Below are 25325 nucleotides of genomic sequence, written 5' to 3'. Positions count from 1 at the left end.
TATATGGGCCATGAGCAGAAGCAGGCTCAGAGGCCGTATTATACCTCCCGTGGGTGAAGATCTCTGTAAACAGAGGGAAGCTGAGAGGGCACATTTGCTCAGACTTGATATCAACCTCTCCAGGTGGGCACAGCTGCAAGAGGCTGCCTAGCCACTTCAGACTGGCCTGGGAAAGCTCCCCCATGTGCTACGGTGAGAAGGCAGCCTGACCCAACTTTGGCTTCTAGTCATGGGGATCCCAGGGGCCCAAGACTAAGCCGGATGGATGAGAGAGAGTTGTCTTTCTGATTCCAGGATGGGCCTGGGGGTGGGGGAGTTGTCTCAACATTCTGCTGCCTAGCGACAAACATAGTTGACTAGCGTTGGGAAGCACCACAGAGCCCATCCTGGGGGCTTTCTTCCTATGCCTTGTCCTCCAGTGATGGAGGGAACGCTCCACTATTTGCTGTTCCTACACAGCTTGGTACCCAGTGCCTGCCATGACGGCTCCCCATGAGCAGCCCAGTGGACTGTGACTCTTGGCATCCTTATTTACAGGTGAGGGAACCAGCAGCCCACAGTTGTTATTCCTCTTCTCCAGGCGCTGGAGCTCAAAGTGGCTACAACTGGCCTGTTAAGTGGCCAGCCCCTGTTGTAGCCCACACTGACAGACCCCAAGTCCTGTGCGTTCCCCCCTCTGCCCCTGCAGTCAACAGAAGCACTAATGAAATAAACACATTAATACTTAATTAATCCTACCTCTATCCCTCTGACCTTTTCTCTCTGAGCGCTTCCCAGACGTGATCTCATGCATGCTGTCAAAGCCCCAGAAGAGCTATGAGGAGGCTCTGTGCACATGGTGGGGAAGGGCTGGCACCCGTGGACCACAAGGACTTCAAATCAGCCCTTATCCAGCCCTAGGTACAGCACTGACCTATCACCCTTCCTCAGCCCTCAGCCTCTGAGTAAGAGGTAGTAGGTTGAAAACTCATCTGTACCCTTCCTCTGGTCTCTTTGGGATTGTGCTGGGGCAAGCAGGAGGAAGAGAAACTATGTCAGACCCTACAGCCCTGTGGTAGGGTGTATCGCGTGTGTTCACACAGGAGTAGTGGGCATGGCCGCTGCAGTACTTGTAGCAAGCTGGCAGAGAGCTGGTGCGAGGCCCAGGGAGGGAGGGAGAATGAGTAAGCCATCCTGAGAGCAGGCTCATACCCTGGATCGTCCTCCTTTCCCCGGTGGCCAAGGATGCAGTGGCTGCTTCTATCCGAATCACATGAAGAGGAGCCCAGGCTTGGCCTTGCCTGGATTGCATGGACTCTCAGAGGTGCCAGGTTTGAGTAGCTTCATCCTGGCAGACTTCAAAAATGGAGCCCCCTATAGAGTTAGGCCCTGGTAGTAATACCTGTCCCGTGTACAATACCTACGGCGTGGCAGGGTCCCTGAGAAGAGCAACGGCAGGCTTGAGCTCCACGTCTCTCAGGGGCTTTATTCCTAGGCCAGAGGCTGGGAAATTGAGTGTGCCAGTGGGGAAGGGAGCCCTAGAGAATGGGGATAACAAGTCATTGTCCAACTGCTGTGAAGACCCTGGGGTCTGAGAGACAAAGTCTTCCCCATGCCCTGTTCTTTGCTTACAGGAAGGCTGCCACTGCATCCCTGGTCAGACCGAGGCACAGGCCTTGTCACTGGGAGAGGCCTCCATCCCTGGGCTGTGTCCTGAGAACACAGGCCTCAGGACTCTTTCTGAGCGCCTCCTTCCTTCTCTCCTAGACCCCTAACAAAGGTGGCTTAAGTCACACTTGCTTGCTCACATTCCCAGGAAGACCCAGAGCTCAGATCTGGGAGATGAAGGAGAGGCAGACATATCACTGCAGAGGAGCCCCTTAGGTAACAGAACCTCACCACAAGCAGACTAGTCACTCGACCTTCCTTTGCTGCTGAGAGCTTCCCCTATAGGATGAAGATACCACACTTACTCCTGCCCTGCTCAAAGCACGGGTGCCAGTGTGAGCTCCTGCATCGCTCCTGCCACAGGGGCGGGGCGTAAGGGGCTTGAGCTCTGGCTTCCTGGCAAAGAAAGCTTGAGCCAGGCTATCAGAGCCCTGGGCCCTGGCTCAGCTCTGCACTGGCTCCTGTATATTATTTATCTCTGTCTCTTGGTCCTTGCTCAGAAATGGTTCTTCCTTCAGGCAGCTGCCTTCCACCTGCCAGGCCATTTTCTGGGTGCTGAGGACATAGTAGGGAGAACAGGAGAGTCCTTTGCCCCTGGGAAGCTATACTCTAGTGGGGGAGCCACCCAGAAAACTAGAGAGCATTAGGTGTTACACAGTGCTGAGAGGAAAATGCAACTGACTTGTGTGAGGGGGTGGGGTGGGGCTTCAGAGACAGGGCAGCCAGGCCCAGGGAAAGGGTCCCTGAGGCATTCAGAGATGGGGTTGGGGAACAGATGGAGAAGTAAGGACAGGGTTAGAATGACAGAGTAAAGGCTTGTGCTTAGGAAAGAGAAGAGACAGCATGAGAGGAGGCGAGTGGAGGCAGAGACTGGCCCTACAAGCCTAGCATCCCAGTGAGAGAGAGAGAGAGAGAGAGAGAGAGAGAGAGAGAGAGAGAGAGAGAGAGAGAGAGCGCAAGCGAGCACATTCTAGTGTGATGGGCATTGTAAAATGAGTAGAAATGGGAGGGATATAGAGGAAGGAAGGATATATAGATGAATGCTTGAGTTAGTTGATGGGTAGATGGATGGATGGATGAATGGATGTGTGGGTGGGTGGGTGGATGGGTGGATGGATAGGCGGGTGGTGGGTGGGTGGATAGATGCTTGAGTGAAGGGTTGGATGAATACATGGGTAGATGGATGATTGGGTGGGTGGATGGATGCTTAAATGTATGTGTGTATGTGTGTTTATATGTATGCATGCATATATGTGTGCATCCTTGAGTGAATGTGTGTATGCATGCATGGATGGATGGATGCCTGAGTGAATGGATGGGTGGATTAGTGGATAGTTGACTTCACATAGATCTATTATTCATTCCCTTCGCTGAGTAGGTTCACATTAGCTGGGGGACTTTCTCCTGAGTTAAGCCTCCCTGTGTGGCTATTATCATGGTCAGGGCTGGATGACAGGAAGAGTGAAGAGTTCACTGTTCAGGGGAAATGCCTCAGGCTCCAAGCATACTTGGGAAACAGAGCCCAGTGACCACTCTTGAGTGGTACCTGCCATGGGCATGTTTTCTCATACGTGTGACAGGTTCACCTGAGTCAGAACTCTTTAGAAACAGTGCTTTTGTGTGGGGCAAAGTAGCTCCAGGCCTGTAGTTTAAAGCACTCCTCCAGGATCTACTGTCCATTGCACAGGCCAGTGACCTACCTATCACTGCTTTGTACGCTGATTCTCAACCTGGGCCACCCATGTTCTTTCACCTCACATCTGCCCAGGCCAAGGTCCCAGGTCCCAGGATCTGGCCCACAAGGCCCTGGTCTAATGCCCTACCAGTGTTCCTCCCTTCGACCTCCTCTCTGTCCCTGCCTCTGCTAACCTGGTCTTGGCCCCACCCTCTGTATCCTCACATGTAGCCTGTGTAGATGTGTGTGCTATGTGCTTGTCCCCTCTTACCCCCTCCAGTGGTCTCTCTGCCTTGCATGACCCAGTTCTAGTCCCACACCGGGCTGACACACTCAGGTCTATATGGCCTCTCTTGTGATAGAATTTTCCTAGCTATATGTGAGACTGGCTTGGATCCTCTTTTTCCTTCTTGACTGGAGGTGCTGTGGGAATCTGATCTCACATCGTTCCATGTTTTCTCTATTGCCACCCATTAGGTCCTTGGCACTCTGATTGCCCAGGAAGTAGAGAATGGCTACTAAAGAACTGCTTAGCCAGGTCACACCTGTGTTCACACAGCCCTGGACACTCACTCCCCTGTCAGCTGTTCTTGTCTCCCTTGAAGCCTGTCCTGCCCCAAGATAGAAAGCCTGGAACCAAACCCTACCACTGTGAGGACTGCTGTCCTCTCTCTGCCTGGTCTGGGGACTACCTTCTGTCCTGTGCTCCTGGTCAGCCAGGCCTGGGCTTCTAAGAAGGGAGGTCTTCCTGGAAGGCAGGGTGTCTGGTAGGAGGAGGAAGCTGCTGCCCAACCAAACAACTGACACTCCAAAGGCCCCAATCAAAGTGGAGATTGTCCCAAAGAAGCTTCCAGGATGATGACATGTTTGGAATCCAATTTGAACCAAAAATCACATGAGACTGTGGGGCTGCCGAGGTGAAGAAGACGGCTTAGGATCCAGTGGCTTTGGAGCTTTCAGCTCTGAGTGGGGCTCCGGAGAGAGAGCTCAAGGCCGGAGGCTGCAGTAGTGGTACAGATGGAAGCAGGTGTCAGGTGGCTGGTGTCCTTGGGCACTGACTCTTTGGTATCTCTTGGGCTGGTCAGGGCCTGGTGTCCTTAGTACCTAGTCTGTGAAGAGGGTTTGGAGTCAAAGTGCTGACCTTTGGGTGTGGGGATTCCTGAGGCTGGCTGAGGCATTGCTGGGTCTCAGCGCCTACTCTGGGCTCACTCCTTCTTCAGGTGGGAGCTGACTCTCCAGCTGCAAGGATGTTCTGATCAGACAGGCTCCATCTGAAATGAGCCGGGAGGGGGCCCCAGGAGGCCTCCAAGCCTCGATTCTAGGTCATCTCCTGTAACATCCAGAGAATGGAGTGGTATTTATAGCCACCAGCGGCCACTGAGGGTGGAGAAGCCAGCACGAGCTATGACGCAAGCCCGACCCCCCCCCCCCACTGCCATCCCCCACTCCAGAGCCTTCCTGGGATGTGCAGGAAAGGATTGTGCCTGCTGAGGAAGCAGGCTTTGTCACATTGCTGCCCTGAGGCCCCAAGGGGCTGGGGAGAAAGTGGGGGGGGGGGCAGGAGCCTCACCTTTCCTGGGCTCACCAGGACATTGTCTGGCCTAAAGACACTGGATGGGCATCCCATTAGTGCTCACCTGCCCTGCTAGTTTTTCACGCATGTTGCCAGCTGCTCTTTCTTTAAAAGGTCTGCCCCCTGAAGGTAGGACCCACTGACTTTTCTCAGCCAGGTGAGGGCCAGCACAGAGGCTTGTTTCATCCCTCTACAGCAAGCAATAGCCCCAGGCTGATTCAAACAGGACCTGCCAAACCCTTGTCCCTACCCCTGCTCTGGTCTTGCCAAGTGGCAGCAGAGGGCCCCAGCTCCACCTCCTGCTGCACCAAGGGAGTGAAACCACAGAAGTGACAGTATGACAAGGCTGGGCACCTGGCTATCAAGGGCAAGGCCTCTGGGAAGGAAGGTAACACCAAACAGGCTGGGGCCTGCCTCTGCCCCGCCGTAACCTGTCCTGAACAAAGTGGACCATTGGTCCTGTCCAGGTCCCACATGGTGGCTTTGTGCTGGAGGCATGTGCCCTACTCCCAGTGCCTTTTATTTCAGCCTTCTGGCTGCTCAGAGTGCTGGGGCCTATCCCCCAGACCAGCACAGAAGGAGGCAGAAGCCAACGTTTTCTCCCCGGGAATGTGCAGTGTGATAGAGAGGGTGAAGCCGACGCACAGGAAACTTGCAGAAATTGGGCCGCTGGCCAAACTGACTCACCACCAGGGCTGGATCCTGGGGCAGTTGGGGGCGGGCAGGCCCCGAGACAGACCTCCGGAACGTAACAGTAGAAGGATCACATGAAGCAAGGAGGCCAGAAGAAGACAGCCTCTGGCCAGGTGCACAATAACAGCCACGGACAAGAGCAGGCCTGCCACCCAAAAAAGAGTTGTGCTATAGGAGGGTCTTGGTGATCATGGCAGGAGACAAGGTGTCTGGGTGGTTGGTAGAAAACTTTAGAGCCAAGAGTTTAATTTTATTTTATTTAAAGGCCACTTAGCAATCATGATATGCTTTACATTTTTTATTGGTAGTGTATATGATGGGGGACAGATCACGTGCAACCTTGTGGAGTTGGTTCTGCCCATGGGTTCCATCAGACTCAGGTTATCAGGCTTGTGTGGCAAGCACCTTTACCTGTTGAGCCATCTCACTGACTTTGGAAGAAGCAAGTGGCTCCTAAAGCAGTGTGTACATGTATTTCATAGCACTGAGCATCCTGTGTCCAAGCCTGCTCCTGACACTACAGCTTTGTCCTGTCACACCCCAGCCCATAGGGAAGCACTGTCATCAGTGTCAGCTGTTTACTGATGGGGAAATGGTTGTTGAATCATTGTAGGAAGTGGCCAACTCCTCCTGCGTTGCTCTCTGAAATCTTCACCCTGTGGATGGCTGAGAAATAGAGTCCCTGGGGCCAGGGCCAGAGCCAGCCTGTGCTCCACCCAGCAGTAAGCGCCTCCCAGTCACTGCCCCTTCTCGGAGGCCTGTGCAACTTGTGACTAGTCCAGCTTTGTCCTGTTGAGGGGAAGGGTGCAGAGGGAGTATGAGAGTAGAAGAAGCTGTGGCCTGAGGTCAAGGGCTTTCTCCTATGGACCCTTCCGCCCTCCTAGCCCATGCAGGGAGATGTATAACAGTCTCATGAGCCTAGGCACCTGAGCAGTGTCCCAAGGCTCTCCCTAAATGCCAGCGCTGAGCAGAGGGCTCCTCCATCTCACTGCTTTTAGGCATTTTGAGCACTTAGTTCAAAGCCTAGTGATGCATACAGCAGCAAAACCTTGCTCTAAATGACAGAGTGCTAGACACTAGAGGCCTGCCTGCTACGGTCACCTCCCTTCATCTGGGGTCCCCTCAAATGGCACAAAAAGGAGATCCAAGCAAAGGAGAGGCTGGATCATAGCTTGTGCTGTTGGTGGTCCCATATTCCACAGTTGGGGAGTGAGGTTGCGTGCTGGCCTTTCAGAGTCACCAGAGCTCTGTAGAGCAGCTCCCTGGGGAAGGAGCTCTGCTTGCTGTCATTTGATTCCCCGCTGGCTTTGAAGATGACTTGGGAGTGGCTGAAACCCAAGAGCCTGTGCCCCTGGCCTGTGCCCTAGATGGCTGTACTGCCCAGGAGGTGGCCCTCTGAGGCTCACGTGGCTCATCTGGAGGCTTTCTCTCACCTTTGAGCAGCATGCGCCCAAGCAGAGCAGATCCAAGTGCTGGCCCACTGCCTGAGGAGGTGGGGCTGAACGTGGCTCAGGGTAGGCTGGGCCCAGGGGGTGGGGGTCCCCAGAGGGGAGGTGTGACGCTTGGTGTGCCCACTTAACACCTCATTATCGACCTCATTAGGGATCCCCTAGGGAAATGGAAGGTGCTAATTCCTCTTGGGAGGTGTCACCAGCGCCGAGACTGACAGTCTCCTCTGGAGGAAGTTCTAAGGAGCTGGGAATGGGGTACAGCTGAGATCCTCCCTGCAGGGGCCCGTCTGGGAAGCCAAGAGCCCCAGTACAAAGGGAGGCTTTCCAGAAAGAGCAGTGCGGTGGAAGGAATGTGCACTTGGAGTATTCTGCAGCCTTGTGGCCTTGGGCAGGAGGAGCTCAGGAGTCCAAGCTGTCCCCTGTAGAGAGGTGGCATTCCCACATCACTGACTCGTGCAACCCTGGTAGTTTCCACAGAGATACCACCAACCCTACCTGAGAAAGCCACTCAAACAAGGATTGGGAATAGAGGGCTAGGGGCCTTCTGTTGCAGGACAGCAGGCTTGGTGCAGAGGTAAAGATTCTGTACATGCTGCAGGGGAACTGATGAATATGGGAACAGACCCGGCTTCCGTGAACCGCTCACTCTGCATGCTCTCCCCGGCCCCTTGCAGCCCCTCCGAGAAGTGAGTACCCGTCATTATCTCAGTTTGCACACAAGGAAACGGAGGCTCAGCTAAGTGATGGTCACAGACCAGTTGACATGACTGATCCTAGGTCCAGCGCCCTACCAGCCCTAAACCAGAACCAGAGGGAAGATGGGGACTGCTTGGAGCTGCTTTCAGGTTTATGTACTTGAAAGAGGGAGTGGCTGGGAGATCTAGTGGAGTGAGCTGGGCTGCGAGGCCTGGGAGGAGACTGGCTGCCTGCCTGCTGCCACCTGCCTGCTCCAGCCCAACAGCTCCCAGGGGAAGAATCCCACCTGAGGCCAGCACAGCTTGTCTGAATAGGCCCCTCCAGACCACCTCTGTCCAGAGAACTGAAACAAGCACGAGAGGCTTAAGGGGAGGAAAAGAACTGATCTCTAAGGAAGAATTCCGAAGCAGAGCCTGGCATGGCCAGAGCTACAGGGACCCTCCACCTTCAGGAAACCTCCTTGCCCGGGACAGAATGTAGGGAGTCAGGTGCAGGCAGCTAAAGAGAGGGTCCTGCCACTCTCTCCGGCCCTCCCTCCCCCATTCCTCAGCAGCCAGAAGCCTTCCCAGAACAGCCAGCAGGAAGCGAAAGGCCCCAATTGATTCCTGGGGAGTTGGCTGGTGTCAGTGGCAGGGCCCAGTGGCAGATGGCAAATTCTTTTCATTGAAGAGGAGTGGAAAATAATTAGCGTGAGAACTAGAAGTGGAGCCTGGTGATAAATGGAGACTGGTGAGCGTTGGTAGGGGGTTGCGGGGGCTGGGGGGAGGCAACTGGGGCAAGCATGGCCTCTGGAGCCTTATGCTTGGCTCCAACTGTCACTGAACTGAGTGACCTTGGGCAGGTTATGTGAACCTTTCTGAGCCTCCGTTCCCCCCCCTCACCCCCACCTGTAAAATGAGGAGGAAAAATATAGCAGTTCATAGAGTGTTAGAAGTATTAAAAAGGGATTCTGTGACTCCTTGATACCATATCTAGCAGCACTAACTACTACATAAGTAAAAAAAATAAACATGTGGCTGAAATTGTTGGAAGCATGTCTAGTTCAGTGCAGGTGGCCATAGGTACTGTTGGTTTCTGATCGCCCCATTCCCGTAACCCCAAGCCTGACCCCTAGATGGCGCTTTTATAGGCCAAGGTTCCTGATCTCAAGCCCAGCAGAACAACCTAACTGGCTTCACAGCCTGACTCTGCCCCTTGCTATGTTACTCACTTTGTGGAGCCTCAGTCTTCCCACTGTGAGATGCAAGCAGGCAAACTAACCTGGATGAGTTTAGTGACAACCCCTAATGGTGTGGGGCAGAGGAAGTGACACAGCGGTGAGGCTGTGTCAGGTGTCTGTTAGCCTCAAACCCTGGCTGGGGGACAGAAGAATGGCTTTCCTCTCCTGGTCCGGCTGCCCCAGGCACACTGTCTAGCTCCTTGGGGCCAGGCATTTGAGTACCCCTTTCCTGTTGAAGTTCTGCCCCGGCCCTGGGCAAACTCAGCTCTGCCTTCTGCTCCTGCACAGCTGACGTGTGAAAAGCAACAGCTTTTGGGCCCCTAACTTGGGTTGCACACGCCCGGGCACAGGCTGGTGGCGCACGCGGCCCTCAGCCCACGCAACTTTCTGTCACCTTCTTTGCTGCCATCTCCCTTCCTGTGTTTTCAAAGGCCAGCCCCTCGGCCACCCTGCCCAGGTGGGCTGTGGGCCTGATAATGAGAAAGGCAATACTTCTAAAGGATTCTGGAGTAGTGGCCTAGGTATGTGAGTGCCTGAAAATAAGGTGTAAGGCTGACAGATAACACAGGCTACTGTTGGTCCTCACTGTGGAAAATAAAGGTCAAGGACTTCAGTCTGTCCAGGGGACACCCCCTTTGGTTCCTGGCAGTTCTAGGGTGTGAGTAGACCTGAAGGTTCTACTACAGAGACCACCATCAGGGACCTCAGTTATTTATGCTCAAGCCTGTGGCAAGCCCTGTAGGTTGGCATCCATCCATTCTCACTGTAGTTTTGTGAAGGTGGCATCCCATTTTACAGAGGCAAGAACCACCTAACACTGTTCAGATGGTTGGAGAGGGCTCCACTGAGCTATCGAGGGGGGCGGGGGGAGGCATTGGCTGGCAAGCAGCACAGATGTGAGCCAAGAAGGGACTGCTGTTTCCCTCCTGACCAGGACAAGGCTGTTGCTGGCAGCTGACCCTTGGGGATACAGTGGTAGTTTGGGGTGATGATACAGGGTCTTGTATACCTACTGAAGTCCCAACCCCCAAAGCTCTCGGCTGAGCCCAGGCAAAGGCAGCAGCAAGGATTTAGTAAGTTAACTATAAGGCAGTTGTCTGGGGCCAAGTTGGGTTTGAGGACCTGCAGCCCCCATAAGGGTGTGGTCAAGGAAGACGTCAAAGGGGAGGTGACTTCTGGCTGGCCTAGAAAGAAGAGTAGGAGTTTGCATGGCAGAAGTACAGGATAACCAAAACATGGTTTCCAGCGAGGCCTTTGCAGAGATCAGCAAGCTTGGGGCAGGGAGGGGAAGGATGTATTTCAGGAAGTGAATGTGGGGCATGGAGGGGTTGGAGAGCCTCCCTAGCTGGACAGTTTCTCCCAGCTGAGGACACCATGTGCATCCTGAACCCTGCCTGCAATCAGACAAGGTGCCCAGGTTTGATCCCTGGTACCATATAAAACCAGGTGTGGGCACATTACCTGTAATTCTAGCACTCTAGAGGTAGAGGCAGGAGGATCAGAAATTTAAGATCTCAACACAGAGTCTGAGACCAGCCTGAGGTACAGGGACCCTGTAACTAAGTGATGATGATGGTGATGGTGATGATGGTGATGGTGATGGAGGAAATGGAGAAGGCAGCATGTGTAACTTAAGAAGAAGTTTGTAAGGCTGGGCACAGTGGCTCATGCCTGTAATCCCAGCACTTGGGCAGGTAGATCTCTGTGAGTGTGAGGATAGCCCGGCTAAAGTTTGCACTTTTATGGGAGAGGAACTCACAGAATGGGCAATATTTAGTCCAGAGGTCTGAATCATCATCACCAGGATATTTGGCCTTGGTAAGCGTTGGGTCAGAGAAAGAGGCCTCTTAGGGCTACCTACCTAAGCATTCCATCCACACAAAGGGTACTCCTGGTACCCCCTTCATACTTGCCTGGGATCTGGAACCCCTTCACACCTGTCTGGGTCCTAGTACCCCTTTATACCTGCATAGGGCCTGGTACCCCATTTCACACCTGCTGAGTCTTGGTACCCCTTCACATGTGCCTAGGGCCTGGAACCCCTTCACACCTTCCTGGGTCCTAGTACCCCTTCACACCCACCTGGGTCCTGGAACCTGCTTCACATCTATTGGGTCCTGGTACCCTTTCACACTCTCCTGGGTCCTAGTACCCACTTCACACTTGCTGGGTCCTGGTACCCACTTCATACCTGCTGGGTCCTAGTACCCACTTCATACCTGCTGGGTCCTGGTATGCACTTCACACCTGCTGGGTCCTGGTACCCCTTCACACCCTCCTGGGTCCTGGTACCCACTTTACACCTGCTGAGTCCTGATACCTCTTCACACCTGCTGGGTCCTGGTATCCACTTCACACCCCCTGGGTCCTGGTACCCCTTCACACCCCCTCCCCCCATCCAGGGTCCTGGTACCACCTTCACACTTGCCTGTGTAGGGGCAGCAGAACTCTTGCTGGAGTGATTGTGGCCTGCCCTGGAGGTCCTCAGGGTCTGGGAGGCAGAGTACTGACCACACCACAGTTTAGTTCCTAGGGGTCACTCGGGGGGGGGGGGGGACACTGAGGAGGTGTTCTACAGCCGCCTCAGGCCAGGAAATGGCCAGGCCCTCCCCCTCCTAAGACATTTCCTCTAGATGAAATCACAGCCCCAGAAGGGGAACAGGCCCCCATTGTGATGGGCTGGGGTCTCCAAAGAAAGGACGCCTTTCAGGCCCATACAAATAGAAGCCGTAGGATTTATGACTCTGTTGAGGGGATGCCCTCCACACCCCCATCCTGTGACCTGGTGGTGACCAGCTGAAGATTCCACTGCCTGGCCTGGGATGGCGGCAGGGCTGCCAGGGGTTCACACGCACTCCCTCCCTCATCCCTTCCTCCCCAACTCATGTGCTCTGGCATTTGTCCAGCGCTGTGAGGGAGGGTTCTGCAGATCTTCTTTCTTGGGATCCTGGCTGGAATTTAAGAGGGAAGCATACTAGGCATTTCACAGATGAGGAACCTGAGGTACAACTAGTAAGTTACACAGTTGGCTAGTGGGTGCCGGGCTATAGCTCCTGGGCCTGGACTCCCACCTACTGAGTCTAGGACCTTGTTGTGTTAGCTGCCCTGGACAGAAGCTGGAGGGGACGTAGGAGGGGGTATGGAACCCCAGTGCCTGTAACAGGATATATGTGCGGTCAGCCCTCCAAAACTGCCACATCATAGGAAGGCCCTGGTACTTACCACAGCTGTTAGCCATGGACTGGTCATCCTCTCAGCCCCAGGCAGAGCAGAGATGTGATTGACTATCATTTCAGTGTCGTCATGATCCTGTAGTCCTGGCTACAAGACCTGGGGTCAGTCTTGGCTCACTTTTCCAATGTATGGGCTAGAGAAGGCACTGCAGGCAAGATAAGGCCAGGCCAGGGTCCTAAGTGCAAATACCAGGGTGCTGGGCACCTGGTGAGCTACAGTGTTAACCTTTCTAGACTCCTTGAGGAAGAGTGGAGAGAGGAGGTACCCAGTGTGATTGAGAAAGGGGCATATTCTGCTTGAGAAGGAGATGCACTGGGTTGCTGGCAGGGGCAGGACAGATAGTGGTTTGAATGGACAGGGACTTCCTTGACCAGCCTTTCCAGGCACACATGGCACTACATCTCCCCTGGCTGGCCTGATGAGGGTAAAATGCAGGGCCTCAGCAGGCGATGGCTCTGTACCAGCCCCACCTCGCTGAATGCAGTGTGTGTGTGTGTGTGTGTGTGTGTGTGTGTGTGTGTGTGTGTGTGTGTGTCTGTCTGTCTGTCTGTCTGTCTGTCTGTCTCGGGGTCGGGGGGCACACACCTCCAGCGTCCCACTCTGTGAGCCACCTGCAGACAGGGAGGGAACATGTACACCAGCTGTTGGCAGCTCTGCCTGCCCCAGTCTTGATGCCACCCATGATGCCCCGGCTCCCTCCCATCCCATTATTCCAAACTCTAAGTTGTGTCCTAGGCTGCTGGTCCCAGATTTCGCTCAAGGCCTGGGCCCCTGTCCACAGTAGACCTCTCCACCCCCAAGCCTCCCCAGCAGTAGCTGCACCTTCACTCCCCATCCTTCTCCTGCTTCCCACAATCTGCTTGACTCCTTCTTGAGAGTGGGGTGATGTCACTTCCTGAGGTAGGGTAGTAGGCACAACCCCAGCAGGCTAGCCCAGCCGCTGCTCAGGCGGCCATATCTGCTTCTGGGCACCCTATAGCATGGAGTAGCTGCTCCTAGAGGATAAGCCCTTCAGAGCCTGGCCCGACATGACACGCTGCCCAGCTACCTGGCCCCGTGCCCCTCGTCCACTGTCACGGTTGTACTCACCGGTCTAGGAAGGTTTGGCTGGTTCCTTCCCTAGTGAGTCCTGTCTCCACATACACATGTTTTCCTTGGAACTGTCAGTACAGAGAGGAGGACCTGCTGCCCACCACTGGACCAGGTTCCATGTAAACTTCTAGCAGTGTGCCCAGCCCTCTGTGGTAGGGGTTCCTTCTCTGCACAGTGCATGTAGGCCGGCTACCCTGGAGCAAGTCCTGGGTCTCTGCTTAGACCAACCTTCCACCTACGCTACCACTTCTCTCTCCCAGCTCCAAAGTAGGCCCCCAGTTCCTGGCCCTTCCTGAGCTGGTTGGTGGCTGCGTTGTATCCAGCTACCTCAGAGAAGTGGGCATCAAGCAGTGAAAGTTGTCTGGCCAAGGATGAGTGCGTTAGAGTGGCTCCTCTTCTCACCATTCGGGGCTGATGTCCTTAGCCACAATCCTGGCCCATGATGCTTCTGCCATAGCCTTCCTTGCCCAGAACCATGACAGTACCTGAGAGCATTATAAGATGGCACAAAACCAAGTCAAGACATACGTACAGCTCAAAGGGCTCCAGTGAACAAACCAAAGAAATAAAAAATACTCGCTGTGCAAAGACTTACCAAGAGCTACTACATGCTAGGCAACCTCGCCCTTAGACCCAGCCACCACCACTCACATACTCCTCTGCCAGCCTTCCCAGGCCTTCAGTGTTCCTCCTGCTCTATGGGGCTTTGTGCTAAGGGACACTTGTTCTTGGTTTTGAAAGCTTTGGCCCAGAACTGTGAGTACTGGTCAGATTTTCTTGTGGAAAGACTGGCTCCTGGGGCTGAGCATCCATTGATCCCATGTAGGGGGAAAGAGAGTGAGCTTAGGGTCTTTTTATCTCTTTTTTTGAGACTCAGGCTAGCCTCAAAATCTTTTCCTTCTGCCCTGGTCTCCTAAGTGCTGGGAGGCCAACCAGAGCCTAGGTCTTCAGTCGGGCTGAGAAGTTACTATGGGAATATTAGCCAGTGGTGACCTCAGGGGACAGGCTGAGACTGGCGTCCCAAGGCCTTTGCTGTTAGAGGACTTGAGAGGGCAGGGGCAGCTTCTACCTGGGGCAGCATCTCTGGTGCCTGGAGGTCCATTGTCCATGGATGGGGACTGGTGCCAACACCCAAGATGCCTGACCACACTTGATTGTAGCCCAGACTGCTCCAGGATCCTCTGCCTGTTTTCAGGAGGAGAGTACCAGGCCCGCTGAGCCTCCCAGAGTTGCCAGCCATGCCCGGGATCGTGGTGTTCCGGCGGCGCTGGTCTGTGGGCAGCGATGACCTCGTCCTGCCAGCCATCTTCCTCTTCCTCCTGCACACCACCTGGTAAGTCTCAGAGCTGAGGCCACAGCCCTGGGTTTGAGGAGAAAGTCTGGAAGGAGCTTTCCAGCTATTTGTTCTTCTAAACCAGGTCCAAACCTGACCCTGTCCCACTCCCAGGTGCCCCTCCAGGTGTTCCCACAGGATTCAGGACCCTCTGAATTCCCAGCCAGTGGTCTTCCCAACCTTGGCAGTGGGCATATAGCTGTCGCTGCCTCAGGCACCTAAAGCCAAGTGGACAATGTTCTCATTGAGGAGATAACCTGTCTCCCTCCCCTCCTCCTGAGGGGCATCAGGTCTGCCAGCCAGGGGCAGCACAAGGCCCACAGGCAGCCCAGCCCTGTTCACCTCTGCCCTTCTGCAGGTTTGTAATCCTGTCCGTGGTGCTCTTCGGCCTGGTCTATAACCCACACGAGGCCTGCTCCCTGAACCTGGTCGACCACGGCCGCGGCTACCTAGGCATCCTTCTGAGCTGCATGATCGCTGAGATGGCCATCATCTGGCTGAGCATGCGCGGGGGCATCCTCTACACAGAACCCCGGGACTCCATGCAGTACGTGCTCTACGTGCGCCTGGGTAAGGGACCCCTGTTGGGGGCTGGGACTGTTCTAGAACCTCACACCCTTCTTCTGCTCTCACTTACTTCCTCAGGTTTCGGTTACTCACAAGAACTAAGAGCCAGACCCTGAGGAGCACAGGGTACCTCACTGGTCTGGCATTCTAGACCCAAGGGCCCAGCTCACCAGCTGAATCTCTTCATTAGAGAGCACACCCATTTATTTATGTGTTGTTTCTTGGGTTTTGGTACCATAATGGCAGCTGAGAACTTCCTTTTGTGACTGCATGGCCACGGAGTCTACAATGCTTGCTCTTTTGGGCCTCCATAGACGAACTTAGTTGACCCTTATTTGAAACTGTGAGCTTGTCTGCAAACTGATCCTTCTGAAACAGATCAGGAAAATCCTGAGCCCAGGCTGAACCAGCTCCCCAGAGGACCAGCCTATATCTCTTTTGGGCCATATCCCAGCAGCTTCTTGGGTATTCCCAGAGAGCACTTCTCTCAAACTTCTCCACAGCTCTTAGGGAAGAAAGTATTAGCTTTGTTTTATAGATGAGGACACTGGGGCCCAGAAAGACTAATTAGCTCTTTCAAGGTCACATAGCTAAGTTGAGATAGAAGAGTCAGAGCTGGGATTCAAACCTATGCTTCTGTCTAGCTCCATAGTCTAGGCTCTTAGCTGCTATACATTGTTGGCCCTGCCAGGCTGTCATATTTCCTTCCCACTCCCTGGGGCTCTAGGCTTAGTACACTGATGGCCTGAGTGCATGGGCCACCATGGGTTGGCTCCTAGGACTGCTCTTCTCCCCCTACCCCACCAAACTAAGTCCCTAGAGGAGGAAATTGAGGCTCAGAGACATTAGGTAACTTACTTAAAATGAGTCTGATTCCAGAGCTCATGCACGAAACTCTGAAATCCTGAAGAAGCCGGGAAGCACCTCTTCCCTGTTCACCTGTCCAGGCACAGTCTCAGGGAGCCAGTGGGGACTTGGGAGCACAATCCAAGGGACCAGGCTAGGGCTCTGAGCACCGCTGCTTTGAGATGGTTTAGAAGCCTCGGAGCAAGAGCCAGGCTTAGGTTCTTGGGCCCGTTCCCTGGTTGCAAACAGTAGCCTGCAGCCTTTAGTCAGAACCTGCCTCTTCTTGCAGCCATTTTGGTGATCGAGTTCATCTACGCTATCGTGGGCATCGCCTGGCTCACGCAGTACTACACCTCCTGCAATGACCTCACTGCTAAGAATGTCACCCTTGGTATGCACCCTGTCTGCCCTGTCAGCTGAAGCTAGCCCTAGGGGTGGAGGTAATAGGACCCAGCTTGCAGAGGAAGGGGCTCAGGCACCCGTGTAAGGAGACACCCAAGCATGGATGCATCTTTCACCCTGTGCTCTGTCATCTCACTTGGGGCCCTCACCAGCGTGAGCAGCAGCAGACACAGAACTGTCCAGGCAGCATTAAGGCTTCTCATCACCTCCTCAAAGCCCACCCTCTGTTTGCTCTGTGTCATGAGTGGGCTTGGAAGACCACGGACTTCTGAGTCTTGCTCTTGGGTCTTAGAAGCAGCTGGGGACATAGATGCTACAGTGACCTTTGCTCAGAGCTCATGTCCCAAGAAGGTGGAGCCAACACCAGCTCTTTTGCTGCCAACAGGAATGGTTGTCTGCAACTGGGTGGTCATCCTCAGCGTCTGCATCACTGTCCTCTGTGTCTTTGACCCCACGGGCCGCACCTTCGTCAAGCTGAGAGCCACTAAGAGGAGGCAGCGCAACCTGCGGACTTACAACCTGCGGTCAGTTGACTGGGTAGGCGGGTGGTACCCTAGTGAGCTTTGCAGACTGGTGAACAGAGGAGAGTCCTGTCCCCTCCCAAATCACATGCCAACCTCATGTGAGCCACAACTCACTGTGAAAGCCTCACAGTCTCACTGCCTCAATAGTCTGGGTGTGGTGACATACACGCCTTTAATCCCAGCACTCTTACTAGATTCAAGGCCATCGTAGTCTACATAGTGAGTTCAAGGCCAGCCAGAGCTACACAGTTGTCAGTTGCTGGCTCAGGATGTCATTGTGAGATTTAAATGAGATAATATATGCCCAGTGGTTAACACCGTGGGCAAGGGCTGCATTAAGGGAGAGAGAGCCACTGTCTGCAGCAGCAGCAGCAGGATTCATACTCAAGTATAACAGCAGAAGACATGAGCATTGTTCAGAGTGCATTACAACCCATGTCCTCCCTGTACTGGGGGTGGAGAAACCAAGGTACAAAGGTTATGTGGTGAGGCTGGGAACTAGCTCTCAGCCTGACTTTGGAGCCCTTACTTAACCATTAGATGAGGCTGCCTATCAGTCTCAGAAGTTGTAAGAAGTTAATCCAGGAATGGCTTCCTGGAGGAGATCTCACCTGGTGTTTAAAATGAGACACGGAGTCCAGCATGGCTTCTTTATTGAAAGCAAGGACACCCCCATAATGCGAATTCTGCTGGAGGGCAGGCCCCATGTTTATCCCCTTGTGATTAATCCAGTCAGTCCTTTTACTATCCCAGAGCAGCTGTGAGACCCCCTTCTACAGATGAGGGATCTGAGTCACTGCCCCATTCCACAGCGGTGAGGTGTAGAAGTGGCATCTATCTCCAGCCCAGGGGAGCAGGCTGCCAAGACCACTGCCCAGCAGCCTGTCCTCCACCCCCACTCATGCCTCAGACCTTCCAGGTCAGCCCATCAACTTGTCACTGCCTCTAGCACCACACCCATGCCTGGTCTGGCCACGTCCCAGCCTGAAATGTCGGGACTTGGAGCCAGGACTCTAAGAGCCCATTTTTTCCCTCCCAGTGCAGCTGGCCACCGCCCCCTGTCCCACTTTGCCTGTTCTGAGCACATGCCGCTGCACCCGGCCTGCTTCTGGGCTCCTGGGCCCTGGAGAAAATGTCCTTCCTTTCCTGACTCTGGGTGATTGCCTTTGGGGCTCCCGGCAGTAGGAGCCTGTATAGCAGGCCCTGGTCCTCGCTGTCATTTTAATTAGGAAGCTCCCTGTGGTTTCCAGGCCCTGTCAGAGGCTACAGCTCACAGGCCCCTGACCTGTTGTGGTTTCTCCAGGTCTCCTGTGGGGCTGGAAAGCACAGTCTGGCTGCTGGGCTTTGTCATGCTGCCTACCAGCTTGCCTGCCCTCCACTGTTCTGAAACTATCACAGTTTTCGGACCATAAGACGCACCCAGTTTTTAGAGCAGTAAAACAAGAAAAACAGAAAAAAATAGCCATTGGACCATAGGCACACCCTAATCCCCGCTCCCACACACTTCTGTGGGGGAAAGTGCATTTTATGGTCTGAAAACCATGGTGACAGTTTTTCTAACAGGGGCATTGTCCAAGCTGTCAACTCCCGAGGGCAGGGACATGCACACCCCGACTGCCACATGGTTAAGTTATTTTGGTTTCTGAAAGCTGGGAGTGTGTCTTAAATTTTGGTCCTTTCTCTTTCTAGTGAGATCTGGTTGGAGACTGGGGGAGGGTGTTATTCCCGTCTGCTTCCCAGGAGGCTTGACCTTGGGCTCTTGTAGAAGGACTGTCTGCTCCCGTTTCACATAATGAGCCTCCCAACAGAGGGCTGTTGGGGTCCATGAACTTTCTATCCAGACTTGGTATGTGTTTCCCTGGTGTGGTCTGTAGTACTTGACCAAACCTATCAGCTTCTCAGATGTCCCTACGATCATCTGCCCCCTGGTGGCCATGAGAGGTACTCACTGGAGTGAACACTTCATCTAGCCAGAGGCTAGGGAGGACATTTCTCATGCTGCGTTTAAAAGCTCCACCTGCCTCTGCCTCCCAAGTGCTGGGATTAAAGGCGTGGGCCACCACCAACAATATCAGGGCTATTATCTTTGTGCTCAAAATGCACCAGCTTCCTGGGCGCCCAGCATGAAGGTGCCTTTGTGAGAAAGTCGCCTGTTCTCTCTTTGTTCACTGACTCCTGAGCTGAGAAGGGAGAAGGGAAGCGACAGGGGGCAACCATGCAGGCAGTGCACCTGCCCTACCCAGACAGCAGCTGTGAAGAACTGCGAACTACGGGGCCTCATCCAGCCCCCAAATTTCCTCTAAGTACTTAGTACTTGAGGTTATAAAGTCTTTTGCTAGGAAAGGAGAGGACAGCAAGGCCACACTGGCTGACATCTCTACACTGTTTGCTTAAGCCTTTAGACACCTGACTGCAGAGTAGCCCCTACTTTGGATTCTCAGCTCCGAAGTCCCCAGGTCATGCCCATGGGTCATTCTACTAAAAGTCAGGGACCACCTCACCACACAACAGCTCACCAGGTTGGCCAGTAAGAGTCTCTGAGAAATACCCTGGTTGGCTGACAGCTAGGTCACTGGCCACCCAACTGTAGCTAGCCTGCCGCCTGCCCTCCCCAGGTCCAAGGGGGTAGCTCTTTGGTGTGTCCTGGGAACAGGCTGTCCCATTGCCATAACATCTGGCCAGCCCCTTGACCTCACACATGTCAACTGTCCACCTTCACAGGCACCGGTTAGAGGAAGGTCAGGCCACCAGCTGGTCCCGCCGTCTTAAAGTGTTCCTCTGTTGCACCCGGACAAAGGATTCCCAGTCAGTAAGTACCCGGGGTTGCTTGCCTCAGGACCTCTCTCTGGCACGTAGGAGCCTTTCAATCCTCTGCTAACGTTCAGTGGGCACGGCTGGTAGGGGGCGGGGCATTGTGAGCAGATTGACAGCCTGCTTGTGGGACAGTCTGCCCTTTCCCTGACTGCTCCACCCTGCGGAAGCCGACCTGCACCTGTTTTATTGAGGAAGAGAGGCGTGACAACTGACTCTACACCCTTGGAGCACACTTTAGTTTAGAGGAAAAGTAACACGTGGCCAGCAGTGGATGCACCTGGAAGGTCTGGGGTGCTGTGGAGTGCCTAGCCCAGGACTGAGTGGCACACAGTCAGCCTTCATCTCTGCAGCTCTGAGGAGCAGACAGATCCACAGTGTTGAGGAGCAAGCTCAGCAGAAGGTGGCTCTGAGCAGGAGGGGAGTGAGGACCCCTCAGTGTAAGGTAGTCAGGCTCGAGGTCATCCCGCCCTGCCCCTTGTTGTGCATATCACAACACCTTAGATGCAGATCAGGCATCTAAGACCCAGAGAGACAGGTGTCCTGCAGCTGGTCAGCTGCAGAGCTAGAGAAGTCGGGAGACCAACCCTCCCATGGCAGATGGCAAAGTGCCCACCTCAGACATCCAGCGGAAGCCTGGAGTGGCCCCTCCCTAACAGTAGCACAACCCTCCCCCACCCCCTCTGCCAGAACCTTAGAGTAAGTAGAAGGAAGCCTTAATGTTCCCTGGTAGATGGTGAGTACCTCACAGGGCTGTCTAGGAATGCCTGAGAGATCCTGGTCCAGGTGTGCCATGCAGAGGGCAGGGAGTGGAGCCATGGAGGAGGAAACTAGGCTTGCCTGGGCCTGTGAAGGGCATATTCTCCTGCTCACTGCACAGGGTCAGGGCTGCTGAGAGAAGCTAGTGTCATGTGTGGTCATAGAAGGTCGTGTGTGCGCAGAGCATGGTCCTATTAGACACAGACAGGCGAGAGGTAGGTCCTATCAGAGTGATTTTCATCAGCTTGTATGTTATTGCTAAAGAACTATACTTGAATGCCATTCTTTGAAAAAAAAAACTGGCAGTATTTACATAAATTCCTGTATGTCTGAGCCTGGCACTCTAGGCTGGGTAGCTGGAGCTGAGCAGTATTCGGCTTTGTGTGGTGCCTTAGAGGTCTGAGCTTGTAACCTGTGGCTTGTTTCTTCTGACTTGCCAGGCACTCAAGGGTGAGACCCAGGCAGACAGAGCCAGTTGCCATGCATTTGTTCCCATGCCACCCTCTCTTGATAGGTTCAAGGCAGCAAAAGGTGAGGGAGACCCAGGACCCACAGCTAGCCGGGCCTGCTTCTGTCCTTTCCCTTCACCCAAGGCCCTGGGCCAGCTCGAAACCAGAGAGGCCGCCAACTGTGGAATGGTACATCTTCTCAAGCGTATTGCAGGGGCCGCTGAGCTGAGGCCCCTGAGAAGCAGGGACAGCTTGAGACCTGGGAGGTTCACAGAGCTCTTAGCAGGACCTCCAGGGTCACAGCTGGTGGGGCAGGGACAGACAGATGCTTTGTGTGGCCTCTCTGCTGGAGAAGGGCTGCCTGGGCCTTGATTCTGGGTATCTAGAGAAAGAGGAGAGGTAATGGCTCGGGTTGGCACCTGTGAGCAAAGGGTAGCATGTTCTGTAGGAGCTCAGTGGAGAGACGAGGCCTGGGAGGTGGGGAGAGGGTCAACAGCTAAGATGGTAAAGGCCCAGAACCCATAACAGGGCCCCCAGGTTCCTACTGCACAGAGGAGTTGCCTGAGGGCAAAGTTGGCCAGTATTGTGAGGTTTCTGGTGAGCCTGCCCTGGGTATTCATTCATGGTCTCACCTTTCTCCTGTTGCCCTGCCACTGCCTCCTGCCTTCCTGGGCCTCACCTGATAGGATGCCTATTCAGAAATTGCCTACCTCTTTGCTGAATTTTTCCGTGACCTCGACATCGTGCCCTCCGACATCATTGCTGGCCTGGTGCTGCTTAGGCAGCGGCAGCGCGCCAAGCGCAATGCGGTGCTGGATGAGGTGAGCACCCACCCCCCCAGCCCCCCCAGCTCTCCTGCTGCTGATCCTGTGGCATCCTCTCCCCATGGGCCCTCAGGGCACTGGTTACTGCTTATCGCCCTCCACTGTCATAGCTGAAACCTTCAGCCAGCCGTTCCACTGACTCCCTGGACCACAGGTGGTGGCTTCCGAGGCCAGCCTGGGAGGACGTCCTGATCACTGGGGCTAGATGACCAATGTCAGCCTCCCTCTGAAGTTTGCGCTGCCCTCCTCTCCTCATCAACACACCAGTTGTGGTCTCTGTACATCTCTCACAAAATCCCTTCCCCTCTGGGGTAGCTCAGGATCATCCCCTGGGGTGTGAAGAGGGGAAACTAGAAATGCAGGGAAACTGCTAGATATTGCAAGACCTGCAAGGCATGCTCTCCTTCAGACCTCTGAGGCAGGCTGAAACTGAGCTCCCTTCTCATCGTCACATCTGGACCACTGTCCATCTTACTACGCCTGTTTTCCAGGCAAACAATGACATCTTGGCTTTCCTGTCTGGGATGCCAGTGACCAGAAACACCAAGTACCTCGACCTCAAGAACTCGGTGAGTGGCAAGTCTCCTCCTCTCCCTAGTGCCTCTCTCTGCCACCTCCTCACCATTGCACAGTGAGCTGACCCCACCACTCCTGCTCAAGTGTCCTGGGAGTCTCCTCTCAGATGAGGCCCTCAAGACCCCTCACGTCATGCTGCTTCTATAAGCAGGACCCTGAACCTCTTAGCCAAGCTCCAAAAACATGTAACCCTGGCTTCTGGAGATGGCACAGTGCCTCAGGGGGATGAGCTGTGACATTACTGCTGCCGCCGCCCTGATAGGCAGTGGAGTGTGGCATTGCCATTTAAAATTCTTTTTAGCAGTAGAAATTCTCCTCAGGCACCTTTAATAGAAAGCCCATGTGTCACAGAGAAAGTGGGTCCTATGGTATGAAGTCCCAGTCCAGGCCGGCGTGGCCCAGGGTGGAACCACAGCTGGTAGCATGAACAGTCAGCCTGGCCCAGGGAAAGCATTTAGGTACATTCCGGCTCAATTGCCTCTCTCTGCGACCTGGAGCTAGCCTGTTATCCTCAAAGCCTATAGGACAGATGTAAAATGCCCCAGGCACATCTTGTACCTAGAGCTGGAAGCAAGAGGAAGTGACCCATCCTAAATCCAGTCCAGCCAGGTTCTGGAAACTCGGTGCCAATCCAAACAGGTCTGGAGAGGTTTCAGCCCTTGGGGATCTGTGTCTTTAGAAAAGCCCCAGGTGTCTGGCTCTCCAAAGCAGACATCATTTTATGTCACCAGCCACATACATATATAGCAGGTGCTGTTAGCCAGATGCCTGCCACTCACTAGGGCTCTTACCAGGCCCTGGGGGGAGGTGCACAGTCCGCACCTGCCAGTGGATGCCAGTGCCCAGCCTCTCTGTCCTGTCACCCAGGGCAATTGCCTCTGCAGCTATTGACTCCTTCCTGCATTCCTGAAGAGCAGGCAGAGGGTGCTGATTGAGGCCTACCTGTTTTACTTCCCAAGATGACTAATCACTCTCCTTAACTTTTACAAGGTGACTAATGCCCTCTAAGTGCCGCCTGATGCCCAGGGGCTGGGGACTGACTGACAGGCTTTGCTGGGACACTGCCATCTTGCCTCTGGACAGCTTGTAGCACTGACACCAACCATCAAGAGCAGCTGTTGGGCGGCAGACTCCTGAGTTTCAAACTGGCGCCTTTCTCTAGCGTGATCTCAATCTCAGGGAGACAGCCTCCCCCGGCCTCAGGAGCCTGGGACTCCATGAGTCAAGCCTGAGAGGACTGGAAAGCCAGAGACATTTGGTGATGGGTTTTCATGCCCAGTATGGCTCGTCTGGTTGTCCATAGCTAGACTTCTCAGGGTTAAGTTCCCTAGGGCCTGATTGCTGAGATGAGGTGACTATCACTCATACCCCATGCTCCCTTTCTTCTTGGGTAAACAAGTCAGTGCTCTGAGTGACTTTCTGTCCCCCAACTCATGAGTTCTGAGGCTGTGGTGATAGGATAGGTCTCATGAGTATGCCGGCCTGGGCACAGGGAGATAATTGGGCAAATGTAATCAGTGCCTGCAGGGGCCGCCCTTCCTCCACCTTGGGGCCCAGCCGCTGTCCCCCAGTGGAGAAGGTAGGCAGGCTCCCACCTCAGGGACTGGCGGTGGCTGAGGTAGCATCAGAACTGGCAGAGGTCACTGCCCTCTGCATCCTGTCTTCCAGCACGAGATGCTACGCTACAAAGAAGTTTGCTACTACATGCTCTTTGCCCTGGCTGCCTACGGCTGGCCCATGTACCTGATGAGAAAGCCCACCTGTGGCCTCTGCCAGCTGGCTCGGTCCTGCTCGTGAGTACTCAGCCAGTCCCCAGCCATGTGAGCATAGGGTGGAGGGGGTGGAGATGCAGTGATGAGCTTGTCCCCCCTTCCCCCTAGGACTTCGAAGCTGCTGTCCTGCCCTCACCTCCTCTGGGTCCATGCAGCTTCTCTCCCATACTGTCACTGGGCCACTGGCTTCCTCCCTGGACTGGAATTACACAGTTCTGGGTTTGAATACAGACTTTGAGTTGCTGCCTTGGACAAGCCAGAGGATGTCTGTGAGCCCGTTTCTGCATCTGTGAAATGGGACGTTGATGCATCTGTTTTTGAGATGTGATGCTGTCTACGCTGCTGATTGTCCAGTCTTCTTTGGGCCCCTCCTCTGCTACCTGCAGCTATTCCCTTCTGCCGACATCTCCTTTCTCTTGGCTCCCACCTTGTGCGCTGCCTTTTTAGAAGAAAGGACTTTCTTGGGAAGTAGGCCCACTCCATAGAGGTCTCTAGAAATGCACCAAGAAGGCACTTTGGTACAAGGCTCTGAACAAAGAAAGAAAAGTCTAGACCCAGATCTGACCTGTAGCTGGCTCTGCCCTCAGGCCCACCCCTATGGCAAAGGGCGGGGATCTGTGCCTCTTAAGTGGGACAGAGAAGGGCTTTGGAAGGACTCTGTCCTTCTGTAGTGTCTCTGCCCTTAGTCTACGACAGGCAGAAGCAGGACAGTTCCCTGAGCTCCTGTTCCAGAAAAGCTGACCTGATGGGCCAGTGCTTTGTCCTCCATGCCCCCTCCCTGGGGACAACAGCATCCATGCCTGTTCCACAGTGCTTCCACCTTGAGAAAGCTGGTGGCTCTTGGGACCTTGTTCTCACTATCCCCAGCAGCTGATCAGAGAGGACCAGGTCACTGCGTGCTCCTCCCACCTCTGCCATATGTACATGCCTGTCACTTCCCCCTGCACTCCTGGGACACTTAGTCTGGATGGAGAGATTCTCAAGATGAGCTTAGACCAGGAGCCCCTAGACCTGAGCTTAGGTGGGCCCTGCTCCACTTGCCAGGAGCCTGTTTCCCTGGTTCTAGCGTGAGCTATCAGCCCAAAAGACAGCTCAGAATCACAGAGCCACTGACAGTAGGGCTCTGAGTGCTTTGGGGACAGTGGGAATATCAGCGCCTGCAGTACTGAAATGGCAGAAGAC

At 54.3% G+C, this 25325-nt stretch overlaps 2 protein-coding genes across 2 annotated transcripts in view; one reads left to right on the top strand and one right to left on the bottom strand.

Annotated features, from left to right (window-relative positions):
* The window catches only part of Tmem258 (transmembrane protein 258), a 105242-nt gene that overhangs the window by 24218 nt on the left and 55699 nt on the right, over positions 1 to 25325 (bottom strand). The gene's annotated exons all lie outside the window — the stretch shown is intronic.
* Dagla (diacylglycerol lipase alpha) overlaps positions 1 to 25325 on the top strand; it is a 58014-nt gene that overhangs the window by 19473 nt on the left and 13216 nt on the right. The window contains exons 2-9 of the mRNA XM_051146113.1: positions 14476 to 14613; positions 14972 to 15183; positions 16316 to 16417; positions 16814 to 16952; positions 19674 to 19761; positions 21658 to 21792; positions 22287 to 22364; positions 24040 to 24164. Coding sequence (XP_051002070.1) covers positions 14519 to 14613; positions 14972 to 15183; positions 16316 to 16417; positions 16814 to 16952; positions 19674 to 19761; positions 21658 to 21792; positions 22287 to 22364; positions 24040 to 24164 — 974 coding nt within the window. The 5' untranslated portion in view covers positions 14476 to 14518. The remainder of the gene's footprint in view (positions 1 to 14475; positions 14614 to 14971; positions 15184 to 16315; positions 16418 to 16813; positions 16953 to 19673; positions 19762 to 21657; positions 21793 to 22286; positions 22365 to 24039; positions 24165 to 25325) is intronic.

The sequence above is a fragment of the Acomys russatus genome, chromosome 5 (genome assembly GCF_903995435.1).
Source record: "Acomys russatus chromosome 5, mAcoRus1.1, whole genome shotgun sequence".
In the NCBI taxonomy this organism is placed as follows: domain Eukaryota; kingdom Metazoa; phylum Chordata; class Mammalia; order Rodentia; family Muridae; genus Acomys; species Acomys russatus.
Note: the sequence above shows the minus strand (reverse complement) of the source record. Positions and strands in the feature narration are given on the sequence as shown.